The sequence below is a fragment of the Salvelinus fontinalis genome, chromosome 18 (genome assembly GCF_029448725.1).
Source record: "Salvelinus fontinalis isolate EN_2023a chromosome 18, ASM2944872v1, whole genome shotgun sequence".
NCBI classification, from domain to species: domain Eukaryota; kingdom Metazoa; phylum Chordata; class Actinopteri; order Salmoniformes; family Salmonidae; genus Salvelinus; species Salvelinus fontinalis.
In genome coordinates this window covers 13,750,799-13,777,803 of record NC_074682.1, presented here as the reverse complement: position 1 = coordinate 13,777,803, position 27,005 = coordinate 13,750,799, and the positions used below count along the sequence as shown (strand labels likewise).

The following is a 27,005-nucleotide window of genomic DNA, read 5'->3' as shown; positions in this document are numbered from 1 at the left end:
GTTAAAAATGCATTTTAGTTAAGAGGTAGGTGTAATAATCCTATGTATTATCACAGTACCAGTCAAAAGATGACAAAAAAAAAAAAAACTTGAATTAGTTATTTTTACTATTTTCTACATTGTAGAATAATAGTGAATATATCAAAACTATGAAATAACACATATGGAATCATGGAGTAACCAAAGAAGTGTTAAACAAATCCAAATATATTTTCTATTTGAGATTCTTCAAATAGCCACCCTTTGCCTTGACAGCTTTGCAGTCTTGGCATTCGCTCAACCACCTTCATGAGAAATGCTTTTCCAGCCGTCTTGGGAGTTCCCACATATGAGAAACACTTGTTAGCTGCTTTTCCTTCACTCTGCGTTCCAACTCATCCCAAACCATCTCAATTGGGTTGAGGCTCAGGTAATTGTGGAGGCCAGGTCATCTGATGCAGCACACCATCACTCTCGTTGGTCAAATAGCCTGTACACAGCCTGGAGGTGTGTTTTGGGTCATTGACCTGTTGAAACACAAAATGATAGTGGGACTAAGCGCAAACCGGATGGAATGGCGTATCTCTACAGAATGTTGTGGTAGCCATGCTGGTTACATGTGCCTTGAATTGTAAATAAATCACAGCATCACCAGCAAAGCACCCCCACAACATCACACCTCCTCCACGCTTCACGGTGGGAACCACACATGCGGAGATCATCCGTTCACCTACTCTGTGTCTCACAAAGACACAGCGGTTAAAACCAAAAATCAAAATTTGGACTCATCAGACCAAAGGACAGATTTCCACCGGTCTAATGTCCATTGCTCGTGTTTCTTGGCCCAAACAAGTCTCTTCTTATTGGTGTCCTTTAGTAGTGGTTTCTTTGCAGCAATTCGACCATGAAGGCCTGATTCACACAGTCTCCTCTGAAAAGTTGATGTTGAGATATGTCTGTGACTTGAACTCTGAAGCATTTTTTGGGCTGCAATTTCTGAGGCTGGTAACTCTAATGAACTTATCCTCTGTAGCAGAGATCTCTGGGTCTTCCTTTCCTGTGGCGGTCCTCATGTGAGCCAGTTTCATCATAGCGCTTGATGGTTTGTGATACTACACTTGAAGAAACTTTCAAAGTACTTGAAATTTTCCGAATTGACTGACCATGTCTTAAAGTAATGATGGGACTGTCATTTGTCTTTGCTTATTTGAGCGGTTCTTGCTATAATATGGACTTGGTATTTTACCAAAAAGGGCTATCTTCTGTATACCACCCCTACCTTATCACAACACAACTGATTGGCTCAAACTCATTAACTTCCCTAGGATAGGGGGCAGCATTTTCACTTTTGGATAAATAGCATGCCCAATTTCAACTTCCTTCTACTCATCCCCAGAATATAAGATATGCATATTACTAGTATATTTGGATGGAAAACACTCTGATGTTTCTAAAACTGTTTGAATCATGTCTGTGAGTATCACAGAACTTATTTGGCAGGCAAAACCCCGAGGACTAACCATTCAGATTTTTTAAAACATTTTTTAAGGTCACCATCTGTTCAATGAGTTGTCATTGGGATACTAGATTTCTAATCAACCTGTTTGCAGTTCCTACCGCTTCCACTGGATGTCACCAGTCTTTGGGAAAAGGTTGAGGTTATTCCTTTGTGCAATGAAGAAGAACGGCCATCTGGAATCAGTGTAACGTTATGTGTACTGTTTGATAGTTGTGCAAGAATAGAATGGTGGCGTCAGTTTGTTGACCTCCTGTATTAAAAACAGATAGACCCGTCTTCAATTTGATCGATTATTAACGTTTACAAATACCTTAAGTTGTATTACAAAAGTAGTTTGAAATATTTTGGCAAAGTTTAGAGGTAATTTTTGAGATATTTTGTAGTGACGTTGTGCAAATTGGAAGCTGTTTTTTTCTGGATCAAACGCGCCAAATAAATTGACATTTTGGACATATATGGACGGAATTAATCGAACAAAAGGACCATTTGTGATGTTTCTGGGACATATTGGAGTGCCAACAAAAGAAATTCGTCAAAGGCATGATTTATGTTTTATTTCTGCGTTTTGTGTTGCGCCTGCAGGGTTGAAATATGCTACACTCTCTTTGTTTACTGTTGTGCCATCATCAGATAATAGCATCTTATGCTTTACATTTACATTTAACATTTAAGTCATTTAGCAGACGCTCTTATCCAGAGCGACTTACAAATTGAAAAGTTCATACATATTCATCCTGGTCCCCCCGTGGGGAATGAACCCACAACCCTGGCGTTGCAAGCGCCATGCTCTACCAACTGAGCCACACGGGACCAAGGATGCTTTCACCGAAAAGCCTTTTTGAAATCTGACATGTTGGCTGGATTCACAACGAGTGTAGCTTTAATTTGGTATCTTATATGTGTGATTTAATGGAAGTTTGATTTTATATCATTTTTATTTTATTTGGCCTTCTACATTTTCCCTGGCTATTGGCCAAGTGGGACGCAAGCGTCCCGCCTATCCCAGAGGGGTTTAAGGAAAGAAATTCCACAAATTAACAAGGCACACATGTTAATTGAAATGTATTCCAGGTGACTACCTCATGAGCTGGTTGAGAGAATGCCAAGTGTGCAAAGCTGTCAAGGCAAAGGGTGGCTACTTTGAAGAATCTGAAATATAAATATGGTTTGATTTGTTTAACACTTTTTTGGTTACTACATGATTCCATATGTGTTATTTCATAGTTTTAATGTCTTCACTATTATTCTACAATGTAGAAAATAGTACAAATAAAGAAAAACCCTTGAATGAGTAGGGTTGTCCAAACTTTTGACTGGTACTGTATGTAGCCTATAAAACAACGTTGAAAAAGATTCGTTTCATATTCAGTTAGCACAATATGTATTTATATGATCTAATTTTACAAGTTATTTTCTCTACCCTGACACAGTTTAACCATGTCTGACGATATTACAAGTTTTCACCCAAGTGTTTGAAAAATCACAATCTGCCCCCCCCCCCAAAAGAAATGTTTTGCTATTAGACATAGTGCAGCCCGACCTGGATTGGAGAGCAGCTCCAGGCTGCAGCACTGTCTGCATGACTCAATGCTGGCTAGAGCCAAGGGCATTATTAAAAACATTGAATTAAACATTAATCCATCTCCTCCAGACACAAAATCCTGCATGCCTCCCCATGCCCCGGGTACTCAGTGAGCACAGTGGGCCCCAGCAGAGCCCTCCTTCTTCGCAGCCCTCTGTCATCTTCCCTCAGAGGAAAAGAGCACGGCAAGGCAGCTGAGCATGACATTTCGTTCCCACGGTGATGTAGTGACAGCTATTTGGGACAGTTGACAAAAGAGAAACAAATCAATGAAAATCTTAAAAACAAAATAAGTCCCCCATCCTTAAAAAAATAAAATAAAGAAACTAGCACCCTTTAACCTAAACCAGTATGGGGCTTCTGAGTGTGTGTGGCCTCCCACTGCGAGATATTCCCTCCAATGTCTGACCTTCAGGCTACAAATTGCTTCCCATCAGGGTGATTGACAGCCGTTGTTGTGACAGCACTAAGCATGCATGAGCTCCCTCTATTAGAGGCTCCCTGACACAGTCTTCTTTGTATCACTTGCGCTCTCCACCCTCGCTTTCCATGCTGAATCATTATCTCCTCTTTATCTCTAGTCAAATGTATCATCCACTTTTTCTCCAGTCCCCATTCTAAATATGTAGCCATTGCTTCCCTACTATACTTTTTCTGTGCTGTCAGTCACACACTGTTTTTCACTCTTCCTTCCCTTGTTATTTCTCATTCCGTGGCTCTCACCTCAAGCTCCTCTCTCTCCCTGTAGTCTATCTCCTCTGTGTCAGTCTGCCTCCCTGCTATGTGAGGGGTGTCTGCCAGTGTCTGTTGGAACCAGTCACCCTGCAGCGGTCATGCGTTGTCATACTTGTCTTGTGTAAACATGGCCTGTTTCAAATTAGCTCAACAAGTCATCAAGCAACACTGCTCAGGGGAACACAGTGGTTGACAGCAGGCGTTTCATATTGTACAGTGCATTCGGAAAGTATTCAGAACCGTTGACTCTACACATTTTGTTACGTTACAGCCATATTCTAAAATGTATTAAATATTTTTTCCCTCTCATCAACCCCCCCAACACACACACACACCATTATGACAAAGCAAAAACAGGTCATTTAAAAAAACTGAAATATTACATTTGCATAAGTATTCAAACCCTTTACTCAGTACTTTGTTGAAGCACCTTTGGCAGTGATTACAGACGAGTCTTCTTGGGTATGAAACTACAAGCTTGGCACACCTGTATTTGGTTTCTCTCATTCCTCTCTGCAGACCCTCTGAAGTTCTGTCAGGTTGGATGGGGAAAGTCACTGCACAGCTATTTTCAGGTCTCTCCAGAGAAGTTCGATCGGGTTCAAGTCCGGGCTCTGGCTGTGCCACTCAAGGACATTGAGAAATTTGTGCCAAAGCCACTCCTGCGTTGTCTTGGCTTTGTGCCTTAGGGTCATTGTCCTCCTGGAAGGTAAACCTTCGACCCAGTCGGAGGTCCTGAATGCTCTGGAGCAGGTTTTCATCAAGGATCTCTGTACTTTGCTCCGTTCATCTTTCCCTCGATCCTGACTAGTCTCACAGTCCCTGCCGCTGAAAAACATACCCACAGCATGATGCTGCCACCACCACCATGCTTCACCGTCGGGATGGTGCCAGGTTTCCTCCAAATGTGACACTTGGCATTCAGGCCAAAGAATTCAATCTTGGTTTCATCAGACCAGAGAATCTTGTTTCTCATGGTCAGAGTCCTTTAGGTGCCTTTTGGCAGTCTCCAAGCGGGCTGTCATGTGCTTTTTACTGAGGAGTGACTTCCGTCTGGCCACTACCATAAAGGTCTGACTGGTGGAGTGCTGCAGAGATGGTTCTCCTTCTGGAGCTATGTCATAGTGACCATCGGGTTCTTGGGCACCTCCCTGACCAAGGCCCTTCCCCGATTGCTAAGTTTGGCCGGGCAGCCAGCTCTAGGAAGAGTCTTGGAGATTCCAAACTTCTTCCATTTAAGAATGATGGAGGTCACTGTGTTCCTTCAATGCTACATAATTTTTTTGGTTTCCCCTCCCCAGATCTGTGCCGCGACACAATCCTGTCTCGGAGCTCTACAGACAATTCCTTCGATCTCATGACTTGTTTTTTGCTCTGACATGCACTGTCAACTGTGGGCCCTTATATAGACAGGTGTGTGCCTTTCCAAATCATGTCCAATCAATTAAATTTACCACCGGTGGACTCCAATCAAGTTGTAGAAACATCAAGGATGGAAACAAGATGCACCTGAGCTCAATTTCAAGTCTCATCGTAAAGTGTAGAAAGAGGAGGAAGGGAAGCGCTACTAAGGTACACTATAGTATATTTTGGTAGATAGAAGGTGCTCTTTGGTAAAAGGTGTAAATTGGTCATCAAAAAGAAAGGAGGACCAAGGCACTCTTCATATAATTAATTAAAATGCCTTTATTAGTATGGCATGTTCAATAGAAACAAAGTTGTTTAAAAACCGACGCGTTTCGGCTGCATGGCCTTCGTCAGGGAGGGGTCTGGCGTCATCGTAAAGTGGCGTCATCGTAAAGTGTCTTAACACTTTTATTTTAATATATTTGCAAAATATCATTATGGGGTAGTGTGTAGATTGATGAGAGAAAAAAGGGGGAAAGGGGTCTGAATACTTTCCAAATGCACCGTAAACTATACAAAAGGGAAGAATACAAAAACATAGCCTAAATACAATCAGAGAAACCTTCTATCCTGACACTGCTAGTCAATAAACACTACACGAACTGCAATAATTGGGCGACTTCCAATGTTCACTCTAAGCTCCGTGCTTGCGAGGCCGCGCACCTCCAGGACTGCCGCACAGAAGAAAATGTCAAGCAGCGCAGAGAAGACCCAAGAGATTGAACTTCACTGAGTTCACCCTATTAGTTTGCCCTATATAGATGGTTTTTTTTGTGATCGAATCAACATTATATCAGCCCCTTTTCAATGCAAAACCAATCTAACTTTGCAAGATTGAGTCTGTGATTTTGTTGTAGGCAGAGCCAGAGCACAACAGAGTAGAATTCTATTGGCGGGTACAGTGGTTCCTCCTTTAAAAGTTGCGTCATACTGCGGCACACCCTGCGTGCTGCTGCAGCATTCTGTGGCACGTCATTTAATTCTCAGCCATTTCTTCTGTTACTGCTAGTTTGACCACCAGAGGGCATCTTTGAGAAACACTTGGTAGTATTACGCATTGGCATTACCAGAGAATTTAAAACCTTTTTTGTAATAACATAGTATATGGGATTGATTAAGAAATTTGGCTTAATTAAAATAAAATAAAATTTTATTTTTTATTTTTTAAATTTTTAACCCCTTTTCTCCCCAATTTTCGTGGTATCCAATCGCTAGTAATTACTATCTTGTCTCATCGCTACAACTCCCGTACGGGCTCGGGAGAGACGAAGGTCGAAAGCCATGCGTCCTCCGAGGCACAACCCAACCAGCTTCTTTAACACAGGGCGCCTCCAACCCGGAAGCCAGCCACACCAATGTGTCAGAGGAAACACCGTGCACCTGGCCCCCTTGGTTAGCGCGCACTGCGCCCAGCCCGCCACAGGAGTCGCTGGAGCGCGATGAGACAAGGAAATCCCTACCGGCCAAACCCTCCCTATCCCGGACGACGCTAGCTCAATTGTGCGTCGCCCCACGGACCTCCCGGTCGCGGCCGGCTGCGACAGAGCCTGGTGGCTTAATTAATTTGATTAATATTATGGTGTTTCCATTCATAGAAAAATTGTCCGTTTGTAAATTCAGACCGTTTCGCAAACGGAGCGCACAGTGGACGTTCAGGGCGAGGAGTAGTATTGATTTGAGCGTTCTGGCCTTACAACGGCAGTCAAGCACCCAAGCTAACGTTGGCTAGCTACTTCCAGACACAAATGAGACCACTGACCATTTTACTCACCCTAGCAGAGCTGGAAAGGCAGTATGTGTTAACCAGAGTGTTGGTGACTGTAAATGTGCTCCTGGAAACAATTTAATTATGTTTTTTCCCTGACGTTGACTGACACCAGCCATATTCAACGGGTGTTGAGCGCTCGTAAGTAATTATTCTGCTCTCTGGTACACTGAGGAGAGTGTTCTGAAATCCGTGTAGATAGTTGGCTGGACACATTAAATGAACGTTCTTTTCTGATCAAAACTAGTTCATTGCATCCGCCGTGGAGCCCAGTTCCATAATATGACCATATTTCCCAGCTGCTTGCCGTCGTTTTGAAGTAATCGCGAAAAAAACTGGCCTTATTTTAGTGCATTTTTCACCCTGCCAGCTCCTAGTAGTTCTTTTGAGCACCGTGCCACCAACTCGCCTTCTGAACTTTTTATTCCCAGCTTATTGTTCAACGTCACAATGACTGCTTCACTATTGTTGGCAATGAGACCTGCTCATGTTGTTTAATAGTTAAAATGTAAAGAACAAAATGTAAACCAAAATAATCACTGGAACTCTGCGGTCTTCCCATTGTTTCCTATGGGGGAAATATAGGCATAATATAGTCTGTCTATTTCGCCAAATATCTCATGTGTACATTTAGATTTTTTTAATGTCGGGTGTAACTGGTGTGAAATGGCTAGCTAGTTAGCGGGGTGCGCAATAATAGTGTTTCAATCGGTGACGTCACTCGCTCTGAGAAATTGAAGTAGTTGTTCCCCTTGCTCTGCAAGGGCTGCGGCTTTTGTGGAGCGATGGGTAACGATGCTTCGAGGGTGGCTGTTGTCTGTGTGCAGAGGGTCCCTGGTTTGAGCCCAGGTAGGGGCGAGGAGAGGGACGGGAGCTATACTGTTATACTGGCACCATTTTAAAAATCAGGATAATCTCCTCTTTGTAATTACGTAAGCCTGGGCAGCGAGCTCGTTTGTCATCGATCGCTAGACAAGAAATAGTCCAAATTTTTAAAACAAATTTGTAATGGAATTCTTAGCTTCATTACTGTCAAAACAGGCTCTGCGAACGTTAAATTCAATTAATTTGCTGTGGGCTCCCACTAGTGTTCCAGTTTAGCCAACGTTAAGACGTTTTTCAGCCTTGGGTGAATTTTGACTCGTTCTATTGTCCAGCCTATAGATAGCCAGAGCAAATTTACGAAAGCACTCAAATATCCATTGAGAAAGCACAAAGACTATACCATTTAGCTAAGCTAAGAACGACGAGAATAATCAAGTCAATAAACGCTGGGTAATTAGATAGCCTATAGTTAATATACTGACAAGTTTGATGTATAACTACTAACGTTAGGCAGCTAGCTACCATAGCTTATCATTACAGCAGTATGTACCAGTATGTGGTTCGTAAGGACAGCGTAGCTAACAAATTGTCAGCCAACATAACGTGTAAGGTAACTTAATTGAAGTCATTACTTTATTACATTGAGTAGCAAGCTACCCCTTGGTCGTTGGTGTAAATCTGGTCTGTGATAGGCAAGGGGGGGGGGGGGGTTCACATCTAGCTCCGCTATTAGACTATTCTTTAGTAAAGGTTGACTAGTCTATTGTTCAGCTATTAGTCCTCCTCCCCAACTTGCTTTTCCCATCTCATTCCTTTCCCTCTTCCACGCGTCATCATTCTGCTCCCGAGTGGCTCTCTTGTGGGCGTGATGGCAGGATATGGTAGCATCTTCGGTTGTGCGTCAAGAATTCTGCATACAGTAGCACGTTTGTATGAAGGTGTGGTTATTCACAGGCATATTGTTATATGCTATGGAGGTAGATGTGTCTTTTGTCGAGAGCAAAACCTTTTTTATTTTCAATCAAAAATAATTGTTCTGAAAGCAACTTTTTTTCCAACACAAAGTAAGTCAAAGCGGACACCTACGAAGATGGCATCTCAGGAAAGCAGCACTGTGCTGTATTGACGTATCCTAAAAATGACATCTGCTGCTTTAGATTGAACGGTCATCAGTTATTGTTTACATATCTACAAAAATAAGCTGTTCTCTTTACTTTCAGAGAACGAGCTGACCAAGGGGTCGAAAATGTAGTTATTGCCAGATGTTCACTGTCCGAAGAACAGGCCGTGGAAGCTTTATTGCTGGCAAAAGTGTTCATAACCAGAGGTAATTAAACTGTTGTGTTATTTTTCTCCATTTCTGCCTGTTTTGTTGTACATGGAACCTGTCTCGCATGCATTAATTTAAAAAAAGTTAAAATGTCAGCTGCTAATTTTCAGATTTACACCACATAAACACAGCCGTTTTCACTGGACTATCTGTTGCTGCCAAGTCATGATTTCCATGGGGGTTAGCCTTGCAATAACCAAGTGGTGAGACACATAGCCCTCAATATTTAAATGTTTCAGGTACACTCCGATAGGTGTCTGCGTCACATACAGTATCTTCTATTGACATTATCTTCTATCTTCCATTGTTTGCCATCATGTGTCTGTTTTTCAGCATAAAGTACTCTGTAGCCACTTAGTGTGGACACCAGGTGAGACCACACACAATAACATTCTCTTTTTCCCCTTCATCCCTCTGCCCCTTCTCCCTGAAATCCTCTAGGTTATATCAGCTGTTTTGGTGAACCCCTCCTGCATCTGAACTGGCTGACAGAGGGCACAGCATGATCATAGGTGAGATGTCACTTGGTCGGGTCAACAGGAAGTATTATTAAAGAGATGCTTTACATTGAAATACAGATGTAGTAGTCCCAGAGTTAATGATCCAAGGTCAGTTCCGCATTTCACCTCTTGATTTAAGATGACCGTGTTAGAATAAAAAAAACAAGGCTTAATCATGCTCTCTCTCTATCCATTTGTCACTCGTCTGCAGGTATGTTTTGATGTGAGAGAGGAAGCCAGTCCCGTCATCACCACCTCACCCGCTCTTAAGATAAACTTCGGGCCAACTGGGAGCACAAGGCTGGTTAGGAGACACCGCAATTGTGATAAACCGAGAGAGTATTAGGGTAGCACTGTAATTCATGAATCATATTCTGTCTGCCGCTGTTCTTACCTCTTTCCCTTTGTCTTCTACACCTCTCCCCACCTCGTCTTTCTTCCTCGTTTTATAATGCACACCATATGTGCATTGAAGTACAGATTGAACTTCTATTTATAAATATTACAATTATCATAAATGCATTATAATTATGTAATTATAACACCTGTATAATGAACTTCTTTCAGTAAAGCTTTTCACATTCTCCACTGGTTGAAATACTATCCCGTGTCCTCAGATTAATGCAGATGTAGGGAGCTTAAAAACTATGCATATCTTTCTGTATATATGAATTACAAATCAATCATGTTTCTAGTCTATTGCATAGTTACAATGTGTAATCATTGATGTCCCAGGAGCAGTAAACACTGTTGAAGTGTAAAATTGTAATACATTCATGCAGACACAGCATTATTCAAATAATGGAGTTTGATATAACTGAAAAAGAATGTCTCCGAGATTCATACCTGAACCGCACCTTTATTTGCCAAGGAAGAGTACATGGTCAGTGAATATATTCAATGTACAGGCTACAATGTGGGAATCTCATACATGGTAATAACTACAGTACATGTGTATATAGGACTTGCATCCTTGGCACAATAAAGTTATTATATTCTACTCTATCCATAAGCTTCATTAATGCCATTCAGACTTGAAGTTGATACAACAACTATGATAGCTGAGGTTCACAGACTGCTATGAATATTAGTTCAGAATCTAACGTTTTAGGGTCCTTAAATAGATTGGTTACATGCTGTAGCTAGCTACACGTCTATAGGCATACAGTTATTTTTATCCTTCACTACACAATAAGCAAGTAAATAGTTAGCTAGCTATGTTACTTCAGCTGCATTGCAAGGCAAGCTTACACAATTGTACATTCAATTTGCAGTAAAAGCTTTAGCTAGCTAGATTCATTACATTCACTGTTTCACAAGAAGACAGCCTGGTTTGCTGGTTTCAGGAGTCCCTAAAACATTACACGAACTATAAATTAATTCTCCTAACACTAGCAAGCTGGCTAATGTTAGCTAGTCAGGTAACTTGCTAAAAAGCGATTTTCGTGAATTAGCTTTATGACAAAAAAATATGCACAAAAGTTTCTCTACATTAACTAGCATATTTCTCTCAATTGTAAAAATTTTGCTTGACTTGTTATGACGTTATAACAACTTACATCTGGTTCCACCGTAATGTTGTGTCAGCCATCTTTGTTGAAGAACTCCACAAGGCAAGTGTGGCTAGCGTCAAAAGTCATCATTGGAACCACTCGATATGATGTGTCATAAAAACCTTGGGACCCAAATGCATAATGAGTGCTCTAACTCCCCCTTGTAGTGGTCTGGAGCAATGAAGCCATGACGCTGGGTACCTCCAAGTCCCGCAGTGCAAGCTCGCAACTTTTAAAGGAGGAACCACTGTAGCACACTAGGGTCTTTCAATCACCAGCGAGTGAATGAACGCGTTCTTCAGATCAGAGTGTGAACATTTGTTATTATTTGCTAGTTAACGAGTTATTAGCCCAGTTATAGCTAAGTATAGGTCAGTAATGGGAAGTTACTGCTTCCTACAAGAGCACAAAACGTGTAGGCTACATTTCAAGCAGTCTTTGAAAAGCCAGAAAAGCCGGCTTATATGCATATTCTGTCTTATTTGCATATCCAAGCCTATAGGCAGAGGGGAAGCCTACATTGTCTAATTCACTATATGGTAATAATAATATTTCATTGTATTTTGTAAAGTGATTTCTTGCATCATACAACAAGGTACAAAGCAAGTTACAGTCACCCATTTGGCCCATGGTGTTAGACTAGTAAAAAAAAAAGTTTAATTAATGTCAAGCCCTTCATAATGTAAAAATGTTTTTAAAAAGTCTCATGCAATGTAGGCCGTCACAAATTTGCTTTAATGGAAATACCACTTAGCCAGTCTCCAAATTTCAAAATATTCTATACACAGAAGACTAGCATGTCACAATCTTAACTGAATAAAAAGACAATTCATTTGTAACTTGCCTAGTTAATTAAAAGGTTAAATAAATCAATAAATATTTTTCCCCAGATGACACTACCGCTGAGCTGTTTCTTTCACTGTCTCGTGTTGTGAAAGACACGGATGGAGTTGTGATCCAGAGGGATGGCCATGGTGGAAAGAGGCGTGTGTGAGGGCCAGCCCAGCTCTTTCCTTCCCTTAGCTCCCTGGGTAATTATGTGCTCCATTCTGTCATCCCCCAGGAGACTCTTGGCTGAGAGAACACAGCCCCCCCCCCCCCCCCCCCCCTTCAGAGCACGACCGAGCTCAGCCACTCCAGCCCACACTCTTGTATCCCGTATGCTTCCCCTTGTCCCCCTCCGATTCCCCTTGTCCCCCTCCGATTCCCCTTGTCCCCCTCCGATTCCCCTTGTCCCCCTCCGATTCCCCTTGTCCCCCTCCGATTCCCCTTGTCCCCCTCCGATTCCCCTTGTCCCCCTCCGTACCCTCTGATTCCCCTTGTCCCCCTCCGTACCCTTTGATTCCCCTTGTCCACCTCCGTACCCTTTGATTCCCCTTGTCCCCCTCCGTACCCTTTGATTCCCCTTGTCCCCCTCCGTACCCTCTGCTCTCGGTTCTTCTCCCGGCTACTTTGCCTCCCCACTCTGTCACTCCACACGCCTGTCTCGTTCTCTCACTTGCTCGCTCCCTCTCTCCACCCTCTGAAAAAAAAAATTCAACAGCTCGTTCTCTCAACGTTTCTCCATTTGTCAGATTGCGAAATGGGCCATTGTATTTCAAAATCACTCACATTCTCTCAAATCTCATGAAGTAATTAAGAACTCTGAAATCCGCCAATTAACACAATAAGATTAGGGCCTACCTGCTCATGCTTAAGGATTAATGCAGATGCTGATAATGATTGATAAGCATAAGCCTTTACAAATACAAATGGAGTGTGCAAGCACGTCCTTCTTAAGTAATTCCATTAGCCTTGACAATTTGTGTTAATGTGACAGTGGTAAAATCCACAGATTATAATGACTATGGCTGGGCGATATGACGATATATATCGTGTGACGATAGAACAACGTCTATCGTTTCATATTATGCTCTATCGTTTATTTAGTTGTGTCTCAAATCACACTCTTTACAGCAATATTTCTCATCAATTGGAAGGAAATTTGCAACACAAACAAACATGGAGGACAGTGAACGTGACACGAAGCTCGTACCTGAAAGAGTGGCTACGTCGGTCGCATGGACGAGGTTTGGGTATGAAAAGTCTGACACGGACCAGAAAACCGCCCTCTGCAAAATATGCCGCAGGCCGGTCCCGACAACAGGCTCAAAACACCTACGCAAGAATAATGTGAAACAGTATGGAGAAAGTCTACAAAAAAGTACAGTCGAGTGCTCAAAACAAACCCGACTCAGACGCTGCAAGAGGCTTTTGCCCGCGGCACACCATATGGCAAAGAATCACAAAAGACGGAAGGAGGTAACAGCTGCCGTTACAACTTACATCTGCAAAGACATGGGCCCCAATTTACACTATGGAGAAACGAGGGTTTCGTGAGTTGGTGCCAACACTCGACCCAAGGTACCAAATTGATATGCGACACGTATTAATGCCAAAATAACATGCAACAGGCAAGCACCCTGCCCCCAAAAATATATATTTTAGGCCTATATTTATGTTGTTTGCAACTATAATTGAAGTGTTTTCTATTTACCTTTTTAGATTTTATACATTAATACTTTATATTTTGTTACACGCTTAAAGATTTGCACAAAGGTTCTAAATAAAAGGAGAAATAATCAAATATGAGTAAGAACCTTTTATTTGTTGAGTATAATTCAACATGTAATAAGAAATAGGCCTTTACGTGGTCATTTTATATAAACATTGAATGATCATTGAATTTACAGAAAATGTGCTATATCGTGATATGAAATGACCTATCGGGACATGAGATTTTGGCCATATCGCCCTAAATGACTCTATTCCATAATTTTAACAGACGCGCACGCACGCACACTGTAGGCTATTATTGCTTTCAGTGTAACCCGATCAAAGCGGTCAAAGAGGATATAAATATTCAAGTAGGCCGAAGACTTATAATTCAATTACCATTGAAGTCCCTGTCCATTGTGAAGCTACACTAAAATAGATCAATACATGCCTCCCATTCCCTCCACTTAGATGAAGCATATTCTTGCAGAGCAGAACATTTGTGAGTGTGCAAGTTCAGTCTGAGTGCTACTGCAAACCTCAGTTTTACACCATCACACTAAACTGACAAAAACTCAAACATCTGGACATCAAAATGTCGATGTGAAGCGTCAACAGGTTGCAGTCTACATACCAAACAGTAGTCGAGTTAACGCAATTCTAATAATTTGGTTTGGAATATGAGAATCACCAGCGCGACGCACAGCAGTGAGCCAAAAATCCTACCTCTGCACAAACATGTCTGGAACAAAGTGGCAAGCAACAATCAACAAGGAACGTCACGTCCCCCAAAACCACAGCCTGAGGCATCACGCCACAACAACCAAAGAACATTAGCCCCTGATCCCGACCATTAATCAAGTCAAAAAGGCCCAGCCAGGACCTGGAGCAGCTCAAGGTGCAGCATACCAACACACAGCACAGCCATCAGGAAAACTGTGCTGATCCAGCAGCAAGATGTCACAATCTAGCACTGATTGGTTTCATGTGCTGGCTACTTTCGAATATGATAGCTGATCACTGCTGTCAGACGTATCCTGCTAACGCAAAGATGTGCATCTTCTGGTATAAGAATGCTTCAAAAACGTACTCCAACTATTAACAGCAGAACTCGGGAGGTCAGGTCACAAAACACACAGTGCTTTCTTGTTGGAGAACCAAAGTGAGTGCAGTGGCAGTGCACAGATTTAGCATACTTGGGCATTGTGTGGGATTGGGTGAGAGTTGGGCCTCCCCATGCATGTTGATATTGCTTCTGTAGCACATGTTAGCACTAGAGGTCTTCACAGATTCACCTGTACCCCAATACCCGAGACCAGATCCAGGACCCTGATTTAATGGTCACGGGTATGAGTAATTTTAACTGACTTGTCCAGAAGGACCCATACAGAGCCGAATGCGCCTGCTGCAGTAGAGAGAGAATTTGTATAATTTATGCTGCTGCTCTGTGCTTTTCACGAGAATGCCACGTGTAGCTTGTTGTTGGCCAATCATAAAGCAACGTTACACTAGTCATAGATCCTCCATGTGGGGCAAAAGTTAGGAGAAACACTACATGACCAAAAGTATGTGGACACCTGCGCATCAAACATCTCATTCCAAAATCATGGGCATTAATATGGAGTTGGTCCCCCTTTGCTGCTTTAACAGCCTCCACTCTTCTGGGAAGGCTTTCCACTAGATGTTGGAACATTGCTGCTGGAATTTGCTTCCATTCAGCCACAAGAGCATTAGTGAGGTCGGGCACTGATGTTTGGCAATTAGGCATGGCTCGCAGCCGGCGTTCCAATTCATACCAAAGGCATTTGATGGAGTTGAGGTCAGGGCTCTGCGCAGGCCAGTCAAGTTCTTCCACACCAATCTCGACAACCCATTTCTGTATGGACCTCGCTTTGGGGGGGGGGGGGGGGGGGGGGGGTACTGTCATGCTGAAACAGGAAAGGGCATTCCCCAAACTGTTACCAATGTTCAAAGTACAGAATCGTCTAGAATGTAATTGTATGCTGTAGCATTAAGATCCTCCAAACTTTACAGTTGGCACTATGCATTGGGGCAGTTAGAGTTCTCCTGGCATCTGCCGAACCCAGATTTGTCCGTCCACTTACCACTTTGCGGCTGAGCTGTTGTTGCTCCTAGACATTTCCACTTCACAATAACAGCACTTACTGTTGACCGGGGCAGCTTTAGCAGGGCAGAAATGTTTCGAACTGACTTGTTAGAAAGGTGGCATCCTATGACAGTGCCACGTTGAAAGTCACTCAGTTCTTCAGTGAGATCATTCTACTGCCAATGTTTGTCTACAGAGATTGCATGGCTGTGTGCTCGATTTTATACACCTGTCAGCAATGGGTGTGGCTGAAATAGCCGAATCCACTAATATGAAGGAGTGTCCACCTACTTTTGTTTATACATTGTATCTAATCAATAGAGGAAGATGGAATTAAAATGTCAGCTGCTACTTTATATTCGGAATGGAGTTGTTTGTAACTGTGTAGGACGATAAAGCGTGCCAGATGTTGCCTTCCCTCACCACCTGGGGGACAGCTCGTCTGGAAGTCCAGGATCCAGTTGCAGAGGAAGGGGTTCAGTCCCAGGGTCCTGAGCATAGTGATGAGCTTGGAGGGCACTATTGTGTTGAACGCTGAGCTGCAATCAATGAACAGTATTCTCACATAGGTTTTCCTCTTGTCCAGGAGGGAGAGGGTAGTGTGGAGTGCAATAGAGATTGTGTCATCCGAGTATCTGTTGAGGCAGTATGCAAATTGGAGTGGTTCCAAGGTGTCTGGGATGATGGTGTTGACGTGAGCCATGACCAATCTCTGAGCACGCATCCTGGTAATCCGTCTGTCCCCGCAACCTTGTGAATTTTAACCTTGACTAGGGAGAGCGAGATCACACAGTCATCCGCAACAGCTGGTGATCTCATGCATGGTCCAGTGTTGCTTGCTGCAAAGCAATCTGCTATCCGAGCAGCTAACCGATCGCTGCAGCTGTACATAGTCCATCTGTAAACTACCCACCCAATTTACCTACCTCACCCCCCATACTGCTTTTATTTATTTACTTTTCTGCTCTTTTGCACACCAGTATCTCTTCTTGCACATGATCATCTGATGATTTATCACTCCAGTGTTAATCTGCTAAATTGTAATTATTCGATTTATTGCCTACCTCATGCCTTTTGCACACATTGTATATAGATTCTCTTTTTTCTACCATGTTATTGACTTGTTTATTGTTTACTCCATGTGTAACTCTGTTGTTGTCTGTTCACACTGCTATGCTTTATCTTGGCCAGGTCGCAGTTGCAAATGAGAACTTGTTCTCAACTAGCCTACCTGGTTAAATAAAGGTGAAATAAAAATAAAAAAAATAAATAAAAAAAGCATAAAAGGCATTTAATTTTTGCTTGTAAGCAGGAATCAGGAGAATAGATTTATGGTCAGATTTGCCAAAGGGAGGGCGAGCATTTCATGCTGGTCCCTCAGTTGGTAGAGCATTTCATGCTGGTCCCTCAGTTGGTAGAGCATGGCGCTTGCAACGCCAGGGTTGTGGGTTCAATTCCCAAAGGGGACCAGTACAAAAAAAGTATGAAAATATATGCACTCACTACTGTAAGTCGCTCCGGATAAGAGTGTCTGCTAAATGATGTAAATGTAAAAATGTTGTGAAACGGATCAGTTACCCTGCATTAAAATCACCGGACATGAGAAGCGCCGCTTCTGGATGTACATTTTCTTGTTTGCTTATGGCCCTACACAGCTCGTTGAGTGTGGTCTCAGTGCCAGCGTCGGTTTGCGGTGGTAAATAGACAGCTACAAAAAATATAGATAAATAGGTAAATAGTTTGGTCTGCAGCTTGTCATGAGGTATTCTAACTCAGGCAAGCAAAAACGTAATACTTCCTTAAAGGGTAGGAAACACGCAACACAGTGTAGTCAAAGACTTAGTAACTTAGAAGTAGTCACGATCTGGTTACCTATACATGCAAAAAGTTGCTACATATTCAGAATTTATTAACTTATTTCCAGATATCTTCTAAACTACCCACAATGCACTATTTCTCAACATCAAGTGGAGGATCTGCTCTGTACTACTGAGCAGCTAGCTCAAGCTGGCCAACATTAGCCACTAGCGATGACAGCATGTAATTACATTCCAAACCAAGTGTTGGCGGTGGTGAGCTACAATCCACCAATCGCAGGAAGTGTGATGTAAACAAGAAGTTGATGGGGCACGTGCGGCCATGAAGCATGCTCTTCACGGACTTTGTGGATGTGTTATCTATTTGGAACCTGTTTGCATGGCAGGCCCTGGTGCCTTCTACCCGTGGGCTCAAATCGATAGAGAAAATCAAACTTTGTAGTACCTCGTCTGTTCTCCTTTTTGTTTTGTCAACTTTTCATCATATTCCCTGCTTAGTACGCTATAGGAGTTTTGTAACCTTTTCCACCTTGGCTTAGTGCTAGCGCGATAGCTGACGGATATCTGGAATCTATCTATCTATTTGGGATTTCCCTGAGACTCTCCATCAGCCAGTGAAGCGCGCGCCTCCTCCTGGCTTTGGTAGCTAACTCAGATCCAAAAATAGTTATCCATTTCCAAAACTTTGGTTAACTTTAATGTAGCTGTAAGCTAGGTGTTGATAGCAACTGGCTGACTCGTGTAGTGCTAACATAACATTAGCAGGCAAGTAGGGCTAACGTTGGCAGGCTAGTTGGCTATCAACCTTGCAAGTTGGTTTGTAACAATAAATTCATTAAGTAATTACTTGTAAGTTGCCTGAAAATTACACTGAAACCAGTATTTATGACCGCAAACAATTTGGTTTACTTTTAAGTTATTTCTGTTGGAGTTTACATTATAGAAGACAGGCTGGCTTGCCGGGTCCTCCATATAACATCACCTTACGGAAAAATATTTTCCGACATGACTTCGGCATTCTGATCAGTTTTATGTAATAACTCAAATAATAGAAAAGTGAGGTGTGACTTTGCATTAAGACTTTTGAGGTGTATACTAATGCAAATACAAATGCTACGTTTATGCTACCTACCCTTTAACAGAGATCACGCACCAGCTGTTAAAGATACACACCCCCCCTCTTAGTCTTACCCGAGGCTGCCGAGCGGTCTTGACGATGCATGGAAAAAACAGCTAGATTTATGTTAGCCATGTCCTTGTTCAGCCACGACTCCGATAAACATAAAATAATACATTTCTCTAGGTCCCGTTGATAGGATACTATCGAACAGAGCTCGTCCAGTTTGTTCTCTAGTGACTGTACGTTTGGCAATAGAACGTAGGGTATAGTAGTCTCATCAAAGTAGTCTCGTCTGGATGCCGGCTCATCTGCCTTGCTTGCACTGTTGCTTCATCTTTCAAATAACAGATTAGGGCATGGTCAGGAGTAGGGTTGGGTGGTATCCTGGTTTTCATATCGTCATACCATCCTTCTCTCACCCCGGGAGATACATTATTACCAGTTTAGTACACATGCGACAGTCCACAAAAATGCCAGAAACCCAATTGGGTGTCTATTACCAGAATGCTAACAAAATTAGCACAAGTAATAGCGAAATTCAATGGAGCCTGCTAGCTAAATGTAATAAATTGCAAAGACAGGCAAGCCAGCTCAAAGTTTTACATATATAGGTAGAAGCTACCGAATGTCATTTTTGGTGAGTTTGGACATTTACAAGTGAATGTGAACGAGAGAAAGTTTTGACGCATGCAGTACCGGCTCTCGAGCAGCATGTCTACACCAAAGATTTTTTTATAACTAACCCCATCTGTGTCAACACACTGTCTGTGTGGAGTCTGCTCTGCTCGGAGGGGGGAGGAGCAGGTTGGCCGAGAACAGAGAGGATAAAAAAAATGAAGGAAATCAACATAGCAATGACAGCTGTACAGATAACTCATGCAAAAGGCTTTGACTTCTCCAACATGGCAAAAAGCTAAAACAATATGATGCCCCGTCACCTTATTAATTCAGTCACTTACTTAGATTAGGCCTCGTTCGCAGACGACGTTCCAAATCATCCCAACGGTGTTTGATGGGGTTGAGGTCAAGGCCCTGTGCAGGCCAGTCAAGTTCTTCCACACCGATCTCAACAAACCATTTCTGTATGGACCTCGCTTTGTGCACAGGGAGCATTGTCATGCTGGAGCATTGTCATGCTGAAACAGGAAAGGGCCTTCCCCAAACTGTTGCAACAAAGTTGGAAACACAGAATTTTCTAGAGTGTAATTGTATGATGCAGCGTTAAGATTTCCCTTCTATGGAACTAAGGGGCCTAGCCAAGCCAGGAAAAACAGCCACAGAACATTATTCCTCCTCCACCAAACTTTACAGTTGGCACTATGCATTGGGTTAGATAGCGTTCTCCTGATATCCACCAAACCCAGATTCGTCCACCAGACTGCCAGATGATGAAGCGCGATTCATCACTCCAGAGAACTCGTTTCCACTGCTCCAGAGTCCAATGGTGGCGAGCTTTACACACCACTCCAGCCGACGCTTGGCCTTGCGCATGGTGATCTTAGGCTTGTGCGCGGCTGCTCGGCAATAGAAACCCATTTCATGAAGCTCCCTACGAACAGTTCTTGTGCTGACGTTGCTTCCAGAGGCAATTTAGAACTGAGTGTTTCAACCGAGTACAGGCGATTTTTACACACTACGCGCTTCAGCACTCACTGGTCCCGTTCTGTGAGCTTGTGGCCTACCACTTCGCAGCTGAGCCGTTGTTGCTCCTAAACGTTTCCACTTCACAATAACAGCAATTACAGTTGACCGGGGCAACGCCAGCAGGGAAGAAATTTGACGAACTGGCTTGTTGGACATGTGGCATCCTATGACGGTGCCACGTTGAAAGTCACTGAGCTCTTCAGTAAGGCCAATCTGCTGCCAATGTTTGTCTATGAAGATTGCATGGCTGTCTCCATATGGTCACATGCCACAAGGCAACTTTGAAGCCAGAAACTGTCAATAGGCTGGTGTTCCTGGCACAGAACTTGTGAAGAGGGAGGCAGTGAACTGTTACATGTTGAACTGAGAAACATACAGACTATCTGGTGAATGCTTGAAGTTAGTTTGAAAAGGTTTACAACTTGAATTCATAATGTCCAGTATTATGCTGAAAAAACAGACTGCACTTCTTATAGTTGGCAAGAAAAAGTTTAAATAATTTTACATTTTCTTTACATCCTGAATATTTTAAATATTTGTTTTATATAATTTTACTGCATATATATTTAACTCATACCTTTGCTTATGTTTCATGTTTGCACAGGTTTACCATAGAAGTAAAAAAAAATACAAAATACAAAAATAAAGTGCAATGCTTTCTGTTTCTATAGGGTTAAAAGCAATATTTTATAATTTATTAACTTTGAAGGGCTCATAAAATGTTTGTTTTATTAAAGTACAGTATATCGTGATATATCGTTATCAACCAGAAAGTGGAAAATATTGTGAAATAAACTTTAGTTCATATCGCCCACCCCTACCACACACACACACAGTTAAAGTGTGAATCATTTGGCTGAGAGCATACTGCATCAAACAGAGAGAAAATATGCCTAATTAGTACTCATTACAATAAGAGCCAGGCTTACAACAAGCAAACACTGCATCAAAGGTTAACAATTCAGATCAAATGGGAATGTGACAACCCACTTCAATGATGTCATGCAATTCCATTTACCAAATAGAGGCAATTGGGCTGTTGCCAAAAGCTCCATGGTAAGGGGCTTGGACATACTTGTCATGACATCCCCTCATTAACGTAAAGCATGCTAACACCCACTGTGACGTACCAGTATCTGTTAATTTGCCCTGGACGGACGAAATCTGAACCAATCATAGACGTAGATGTTTCACAAGTTTGGACAGCACAGTAGAGAACAGTACAGTAAAAGAAATGTAGAGTACAGTATAATGTACTGTATTCTACATAGGCCATCTACTTTGCTGCACTGTGATGTCCAAAATGGTGAAACATGGATGTCCATGATTGGTTCCGATTTGGTCTGGTCCGGACCAAACAAATGTGGTCTTTGACACAGGAGGTTGGTGGCACCTTAATTGGGGAAAACAGGCTCATGGTAATGACTGGAGCGGAATGGTATCAAATACATGGTTTCCAGGTGTCTGATGCCATTCTATTTGCTCTGTTCCGGCCATTATTATGTGCGGTTCTCCCGTCAGCAGCCTCCTGTGCCTTGGGAGCGGAGCTCATTACAACAATAGCCAGTGTGTAGAATAATACCCAAATACGCAAAAGGAGGATATTACATATTTGTACTTTTGTGTACCTATTCTGGATACATCACCATGAAGAGAATTATATTCATAATGCATTTCTGTATAGTACAGATAAGGGACCTATGATGTAATTCCGTTGCCGTTATTTCGTTACCAGATGTAAATCCACCTCACCTACTATAGTTTAATAAAACTATTTATTTTCAAACTCAAGGTATCATGTCGTAAAATCTGAGTGAGATTCTACCGTAATTCTGTTACCAAACTTTGCATCTGCACAGTTCTTCCAGTAAATGTGTTATGACATTCTCTGTGTAACTTGTTCAAAGTAGGTCTGGTGCTTAGAGTTGTATAGTTTGTTAAACTTTGAAATCAATGTTTTTTGCTTGGCATACATTTTAAAACAAAATCTGAGTCAAAGCATAATTCCGTTAATGTGGAATTGCCCAGTACACAACAACATTTCGATTAGCAGTAAACCGGTCAGTGTTTTCCCAGTGGCAGACCAAAGGTGTCAGCAGAACACTCATTCTAAAACCACAGCTGGAAAGGTTAGAGTATGGAGGGACTCTTCTGCAGGCTCACAAATGACTCATCTATCTCTAGATTTCGTCAGGCAGCTGATGATAAGTACCTGTAAACTCACACTGACAACTTATCAGCAGTACCCAGAACTCAGGCTGATGTGCTAAACATGAAATTTAAAGGGAATCACGTAAAAAATTCTGAATGCATATCATGGTGATGTCATCTTAGTTTCCCATTGCAGTGACAGCCCAGAAATAGGTTTCTAATGGGGGGGGGGGGGGGTCATTTCTCTCACTCACTCTGCTGAGTAGTATTTATGCTCCACTCATACAGGAGTAATAAAGGCCTAGTGCACTAATTTGGTGGGGGAGAGGGAATAATCCCAATTATTTGTATTTCTTTTTTTCAGGGGGTGCTGCAGCACCTCAGCACGCCTAGCTACTTCCCACGGCTATGCCAACTACTGATGTTTAATCCTACAGGTAGCCTAAGTGATATATTCTAACAGATGTTTCAAGTTACAGATGTCTTGTTTCAATCTGGTGATACTAATGTCAAATTCAGAGATTCACTTGGGAGCTGCTTTATTCTAGCAGCTCCATACAGCTATTATGAAGTAAGGTCCCTCATTCCCACCCCATCCCCCTCTCTGGCTACCAACAGCACACCTAGATGACTCAATTCACTCACTATCCATACAATAATGAAATGCATGGTCACACAATGCAACATGCCTACGTCAATCAATAAATCAAAGTATTACTACGGAAATTGGTAGACGATTAATGTTGATTTCAATAAATTGCGATGCTTTACTGCAGGAGTAAAACAACACCCGTTCAGACGTACCTTGTGGATGTGCCCTTCCTCACATCGCATATGCTGCATTTAAAAGCCTCTGCACTGTTCTTGAAGGTGCAGACGCTACAGTCCCAATATCCGTCGTCAGCACTTGGTTTAGCTTGTCTTTTTGGCCTTAGAAATATAAAAATGTAAAGTCAAGTTAGTTTATTACATATAATTAATTTGGTTATGACTGTTGTTAGTGCTGACGACATGCAGTACCCCCTAAATTAAAAATCGGCTAACTTAAACTAATACAGGAAGAAAAAAAATCGCTGTCAGGTTATCCATTCGAATCCCGAATAACCTACGCAGCGCGAGTTTCTCGATTAGATCAGTCACTAGCTAAAATTAAGGTCCTTGCTATCTGGGATCCTTGGGACGTCCCTATCCCATTGAAGTTGACGTTTAAAATTGTTATGGTAAGGGTTGTTATGGTTGGGGTAGGAGTTAAGATTAGGATAGGGATGACCCAAGGATTCTGGATAGCACTAACCCTAGAATCAAGCGACCTAGCTAGAATTTCGGTTAGCTAGCTAGCTAACGTTACAACATTCGATTGTATCGCGGCTTAGCCTAATGTCTGTTCGGGGCTAAGCATGTTAGCTAGCAAAACGAATGTCAAATAATGTCCACTCGACATTGATCTTCGAACGACTTCTGTTGACATTGAATATAATTTTCTAGAATGGCAGGCATATCCACTGAAAATTTCCCTTTGTCTGAGAGTGACTGGTAGAGAGTAGGGAGCGAGAAGCCGCCATAGTGCCTGTGCACTATTCTAGCTCTGGCATACAAACTGAAAAAAGGGAGAAACACTCCTTGAGAAATCATCCGAATATCAACCGCAAACGCCATGGAATTATCGCAAAACAAGTCTAAATCGACACAAAACCGACTGGGGTATACGGTTAAATACCTGGTAGGGCTTTTCTTGTCGCCCATGGTGAAGAACTGTCTTCCAAAAGAAGAAAAGGTCTTCAGTAATAATCAGTAATTGTTGTAGGTTGTGCGCGGAGGATCCAGATAGAACCGCTGCTAAAGCTGGCAGTTAAGCTCGCATTCAGCGGCAGGGCGACTGCACACCGCGTGACTCCAAGACGCCCAATCACCGCATGCCTCGGTTTAAAAGTCTGGTTGGAAATAGAGAAATTGGTAGCTCGCTATATATTTCCCCGAAAAATTCTGTATCGAAATGAGATGATGCGCTTTATAGTCGAAATGTAGGAATAACAGTGCCAGCCCAATGTATTCAGAGGTTTCGTGAGTGTCATACTGTGCAGTACCACAGCATGAGCTGGTGTCATTGCATTTTATGCCTACTCACATTGAAGATGTAGCTGGTGGAGTTCATCTTGGGACACAGGTGCATATAAAGTTATTCCCCATCATCCCTTTTCAATCGTGACAGGTGTAAGTCAAAATGTCTAGGCCTACTAATAAACCAAATGCAAAAATGTATGTTGAGTGCTATCAGAGCAGTCCAGTCAATTTAGCCTGTAGGGCTTTTGTCCCTATCATACCTGTCCGTGAGATTAGCCTACTGTCTTTGCATTGAGATGGATATGTTTCAGTTGTTTCATCTTCTGTGGTTGTAGTGTGCCCACACTGCCTAACATTTGAAAGGACTCAAGGAAATGGGGATTGCCTTATGTTTCAAATAAGACATAGAAGAAAGGATTAACTCAGATACTAAACATTCACCTTGAATGATCATTTGTATTTAGATACAAATGTTCACCTTACTCATCATTTCCAAAATTCCAGACATCCTGGAGGACCCCCTAAATAATTTGCAGATACTCCTAGCTTTAGTGGGCTACTTCATCATGCACCCCTTGAAGGCCTCCCTCCCTCCTGCACAGGACAAGACTCTCTCTGTGGAGGAGATGAAGCATGAATCGTATAGCCTCATTAGCCACTTGCCATGGCTCCTGGTCCTCTATGTATGCACGAATGACTAAATCGCTTTGGATAAAAGTGTCTGCTAAATAGCATATATTATTGTGAATCTCTCCATTCTATCCACCAAGTTGAGAGGAGAAGATACGATCACGTACTTCTGCTGTGTCACTGTCATTCTTATCACACCGGCTCTGCCCTCTACCCAGTGAGTATACACTCTTAGAAAAAAGGGTTAAAAAGGGTTCTTCAGCTGTCCGCCATATGAGAACCCTTTTTGATTCCAGGTAGAACCCTCTGTGGAAAGGGTTCTACCTGGAACCAAAAAGGGTTCTTCAAAGGTTGTCCTATATGGGGACAGGCGAAGAACCATTTTTGGTTCTAGATATCTGTTTAGCTCATAGCATGCTGCTCTAGAGGCTCATCTGCTCATCATGATATTAATAACCTGAATTCAATCATAACAGCATTACGCATTGCCTGGCTCATTCTGTAATTCATTCAAGGGAAAATTGGGCATTTTTGATGTTACAGTAATAAGGGAGACATTATAAGAAAAGCAACAAATGAAAAGAGAATTGGGGGAGGGGACAGAGACGAGAAATGATACCGTGCATTAGGCAATTCAAGAGTGTGACTGAAACAGCTCTACCCACATCAGAGTTCCTTCCTTTACTGAATCTTGTTATTGCTCAGAAAAATAATCTGTGATTGGCATGTTGCCAAGCTGTCAACAACCCAAAGTGCATGGTAGCTCTGACATACATTTCCTCTGACTGAATCTCTTTGGAAAAATACACATGGTGCTGAAGTTCTGGTATGATCAGTAAAATCTGTTTAACTCTGAGTGTAGTATGATGAGAGATTGAGAGATTATACGTAGGGATTACAGTTGGCTCAATTACATACAGTTGAAGTCGGAAGTTTACATACACCTTAGCCAAATACATTTAAACTCAGTTTTTCACTATTCCTGACATTTAATCCTAGTAAAAATTCCCTGTCTTAGGTCAGTTAGGATCACCACTTTATTTTAAGAATGTGAAATGTCAGAATAATAGTAGAGAGAACGATTTATTTCAGCTTTTATTTATTTAATCACATTTCCAGTGGGTCAGAAGTTTACATACACTCAATTAGTATTTGGTAGCATTGCCTTTAGATCGTTTAACTTGGGTCAAACGTTACAGGTAGCCTTCCACAAGCTTCCCTCAATAAATTGGGTAAATTTTGGCTCATTCCTCCTGACAGAGCTGGTGTAACTGAGTCAGGTTTGTAGGCATCCTTGCTCGCACACGCTTTTTCAGTTCTGCCCACAAATTTTCTATATGCTGAGGTCAGGGCTTTGTGATGGCCACTCCAATACCTTGACTTTGTTGTCCTTAATCCATTTTGCCACAACGTTGGAAGTATGCTTGGGGTCTCTGTCTATCTGTAAGACCCATTTGCGACCAAGCTTTAACTTTCTTACTAATGTCTTGAGATGTTGCTTCAATATATCCACATCATTTTCCTCCCTCATGATGCCATCTATTTTTTGAAGTGCACCAGTCCCTCCTGCAGCAAAGCACCCCCACAACATGATGCGGCCACCCCCGTGCTTCACGTTGGGATGGTGTTCTTCGGGCTTGCAAGCATCCCCCTTTTTCTTCCAAACATAACGATGGTCATTATGGCCAAAAAGTTATATTTTTGTTTCATCAGACCAGAGGACATTTCTCCAAAAAGTACGATCT

General features: G+C 42.3%; 1 protein-coding gene across 1 annotated transcript in view; it reads right to left on the bottom strand.

Annotated features, from left to right (window-relative positions):
* The window catches only part of LOC129815013 (RING1 and YY1-binding protein B-like), a 43,937-nt gene extending 19,370 nt beyond the window's left edge, over positions 1-24,567 (bottom strand). The window contains exons 1-2 of the mRNA XM_055868262.1: positions 24,287-24,567; positions 23,374-23,499 (exon numbers count right to left, since the gene is read on the bottom strand). Of these exons, the coding sequence (XP_055724237.1) occupies positions 23,374-23,499; positions 24,287-24,312 (152 nt within the window). The 5' untranslated portion in view covers positions 24,313-24,567. The remainder of the gene's footprint in view (positions 1-23,373; positions 23,500-24,286) is intronic.
* Positions 24,568-27,005: the final 2,438 nt, after the last annotated feature.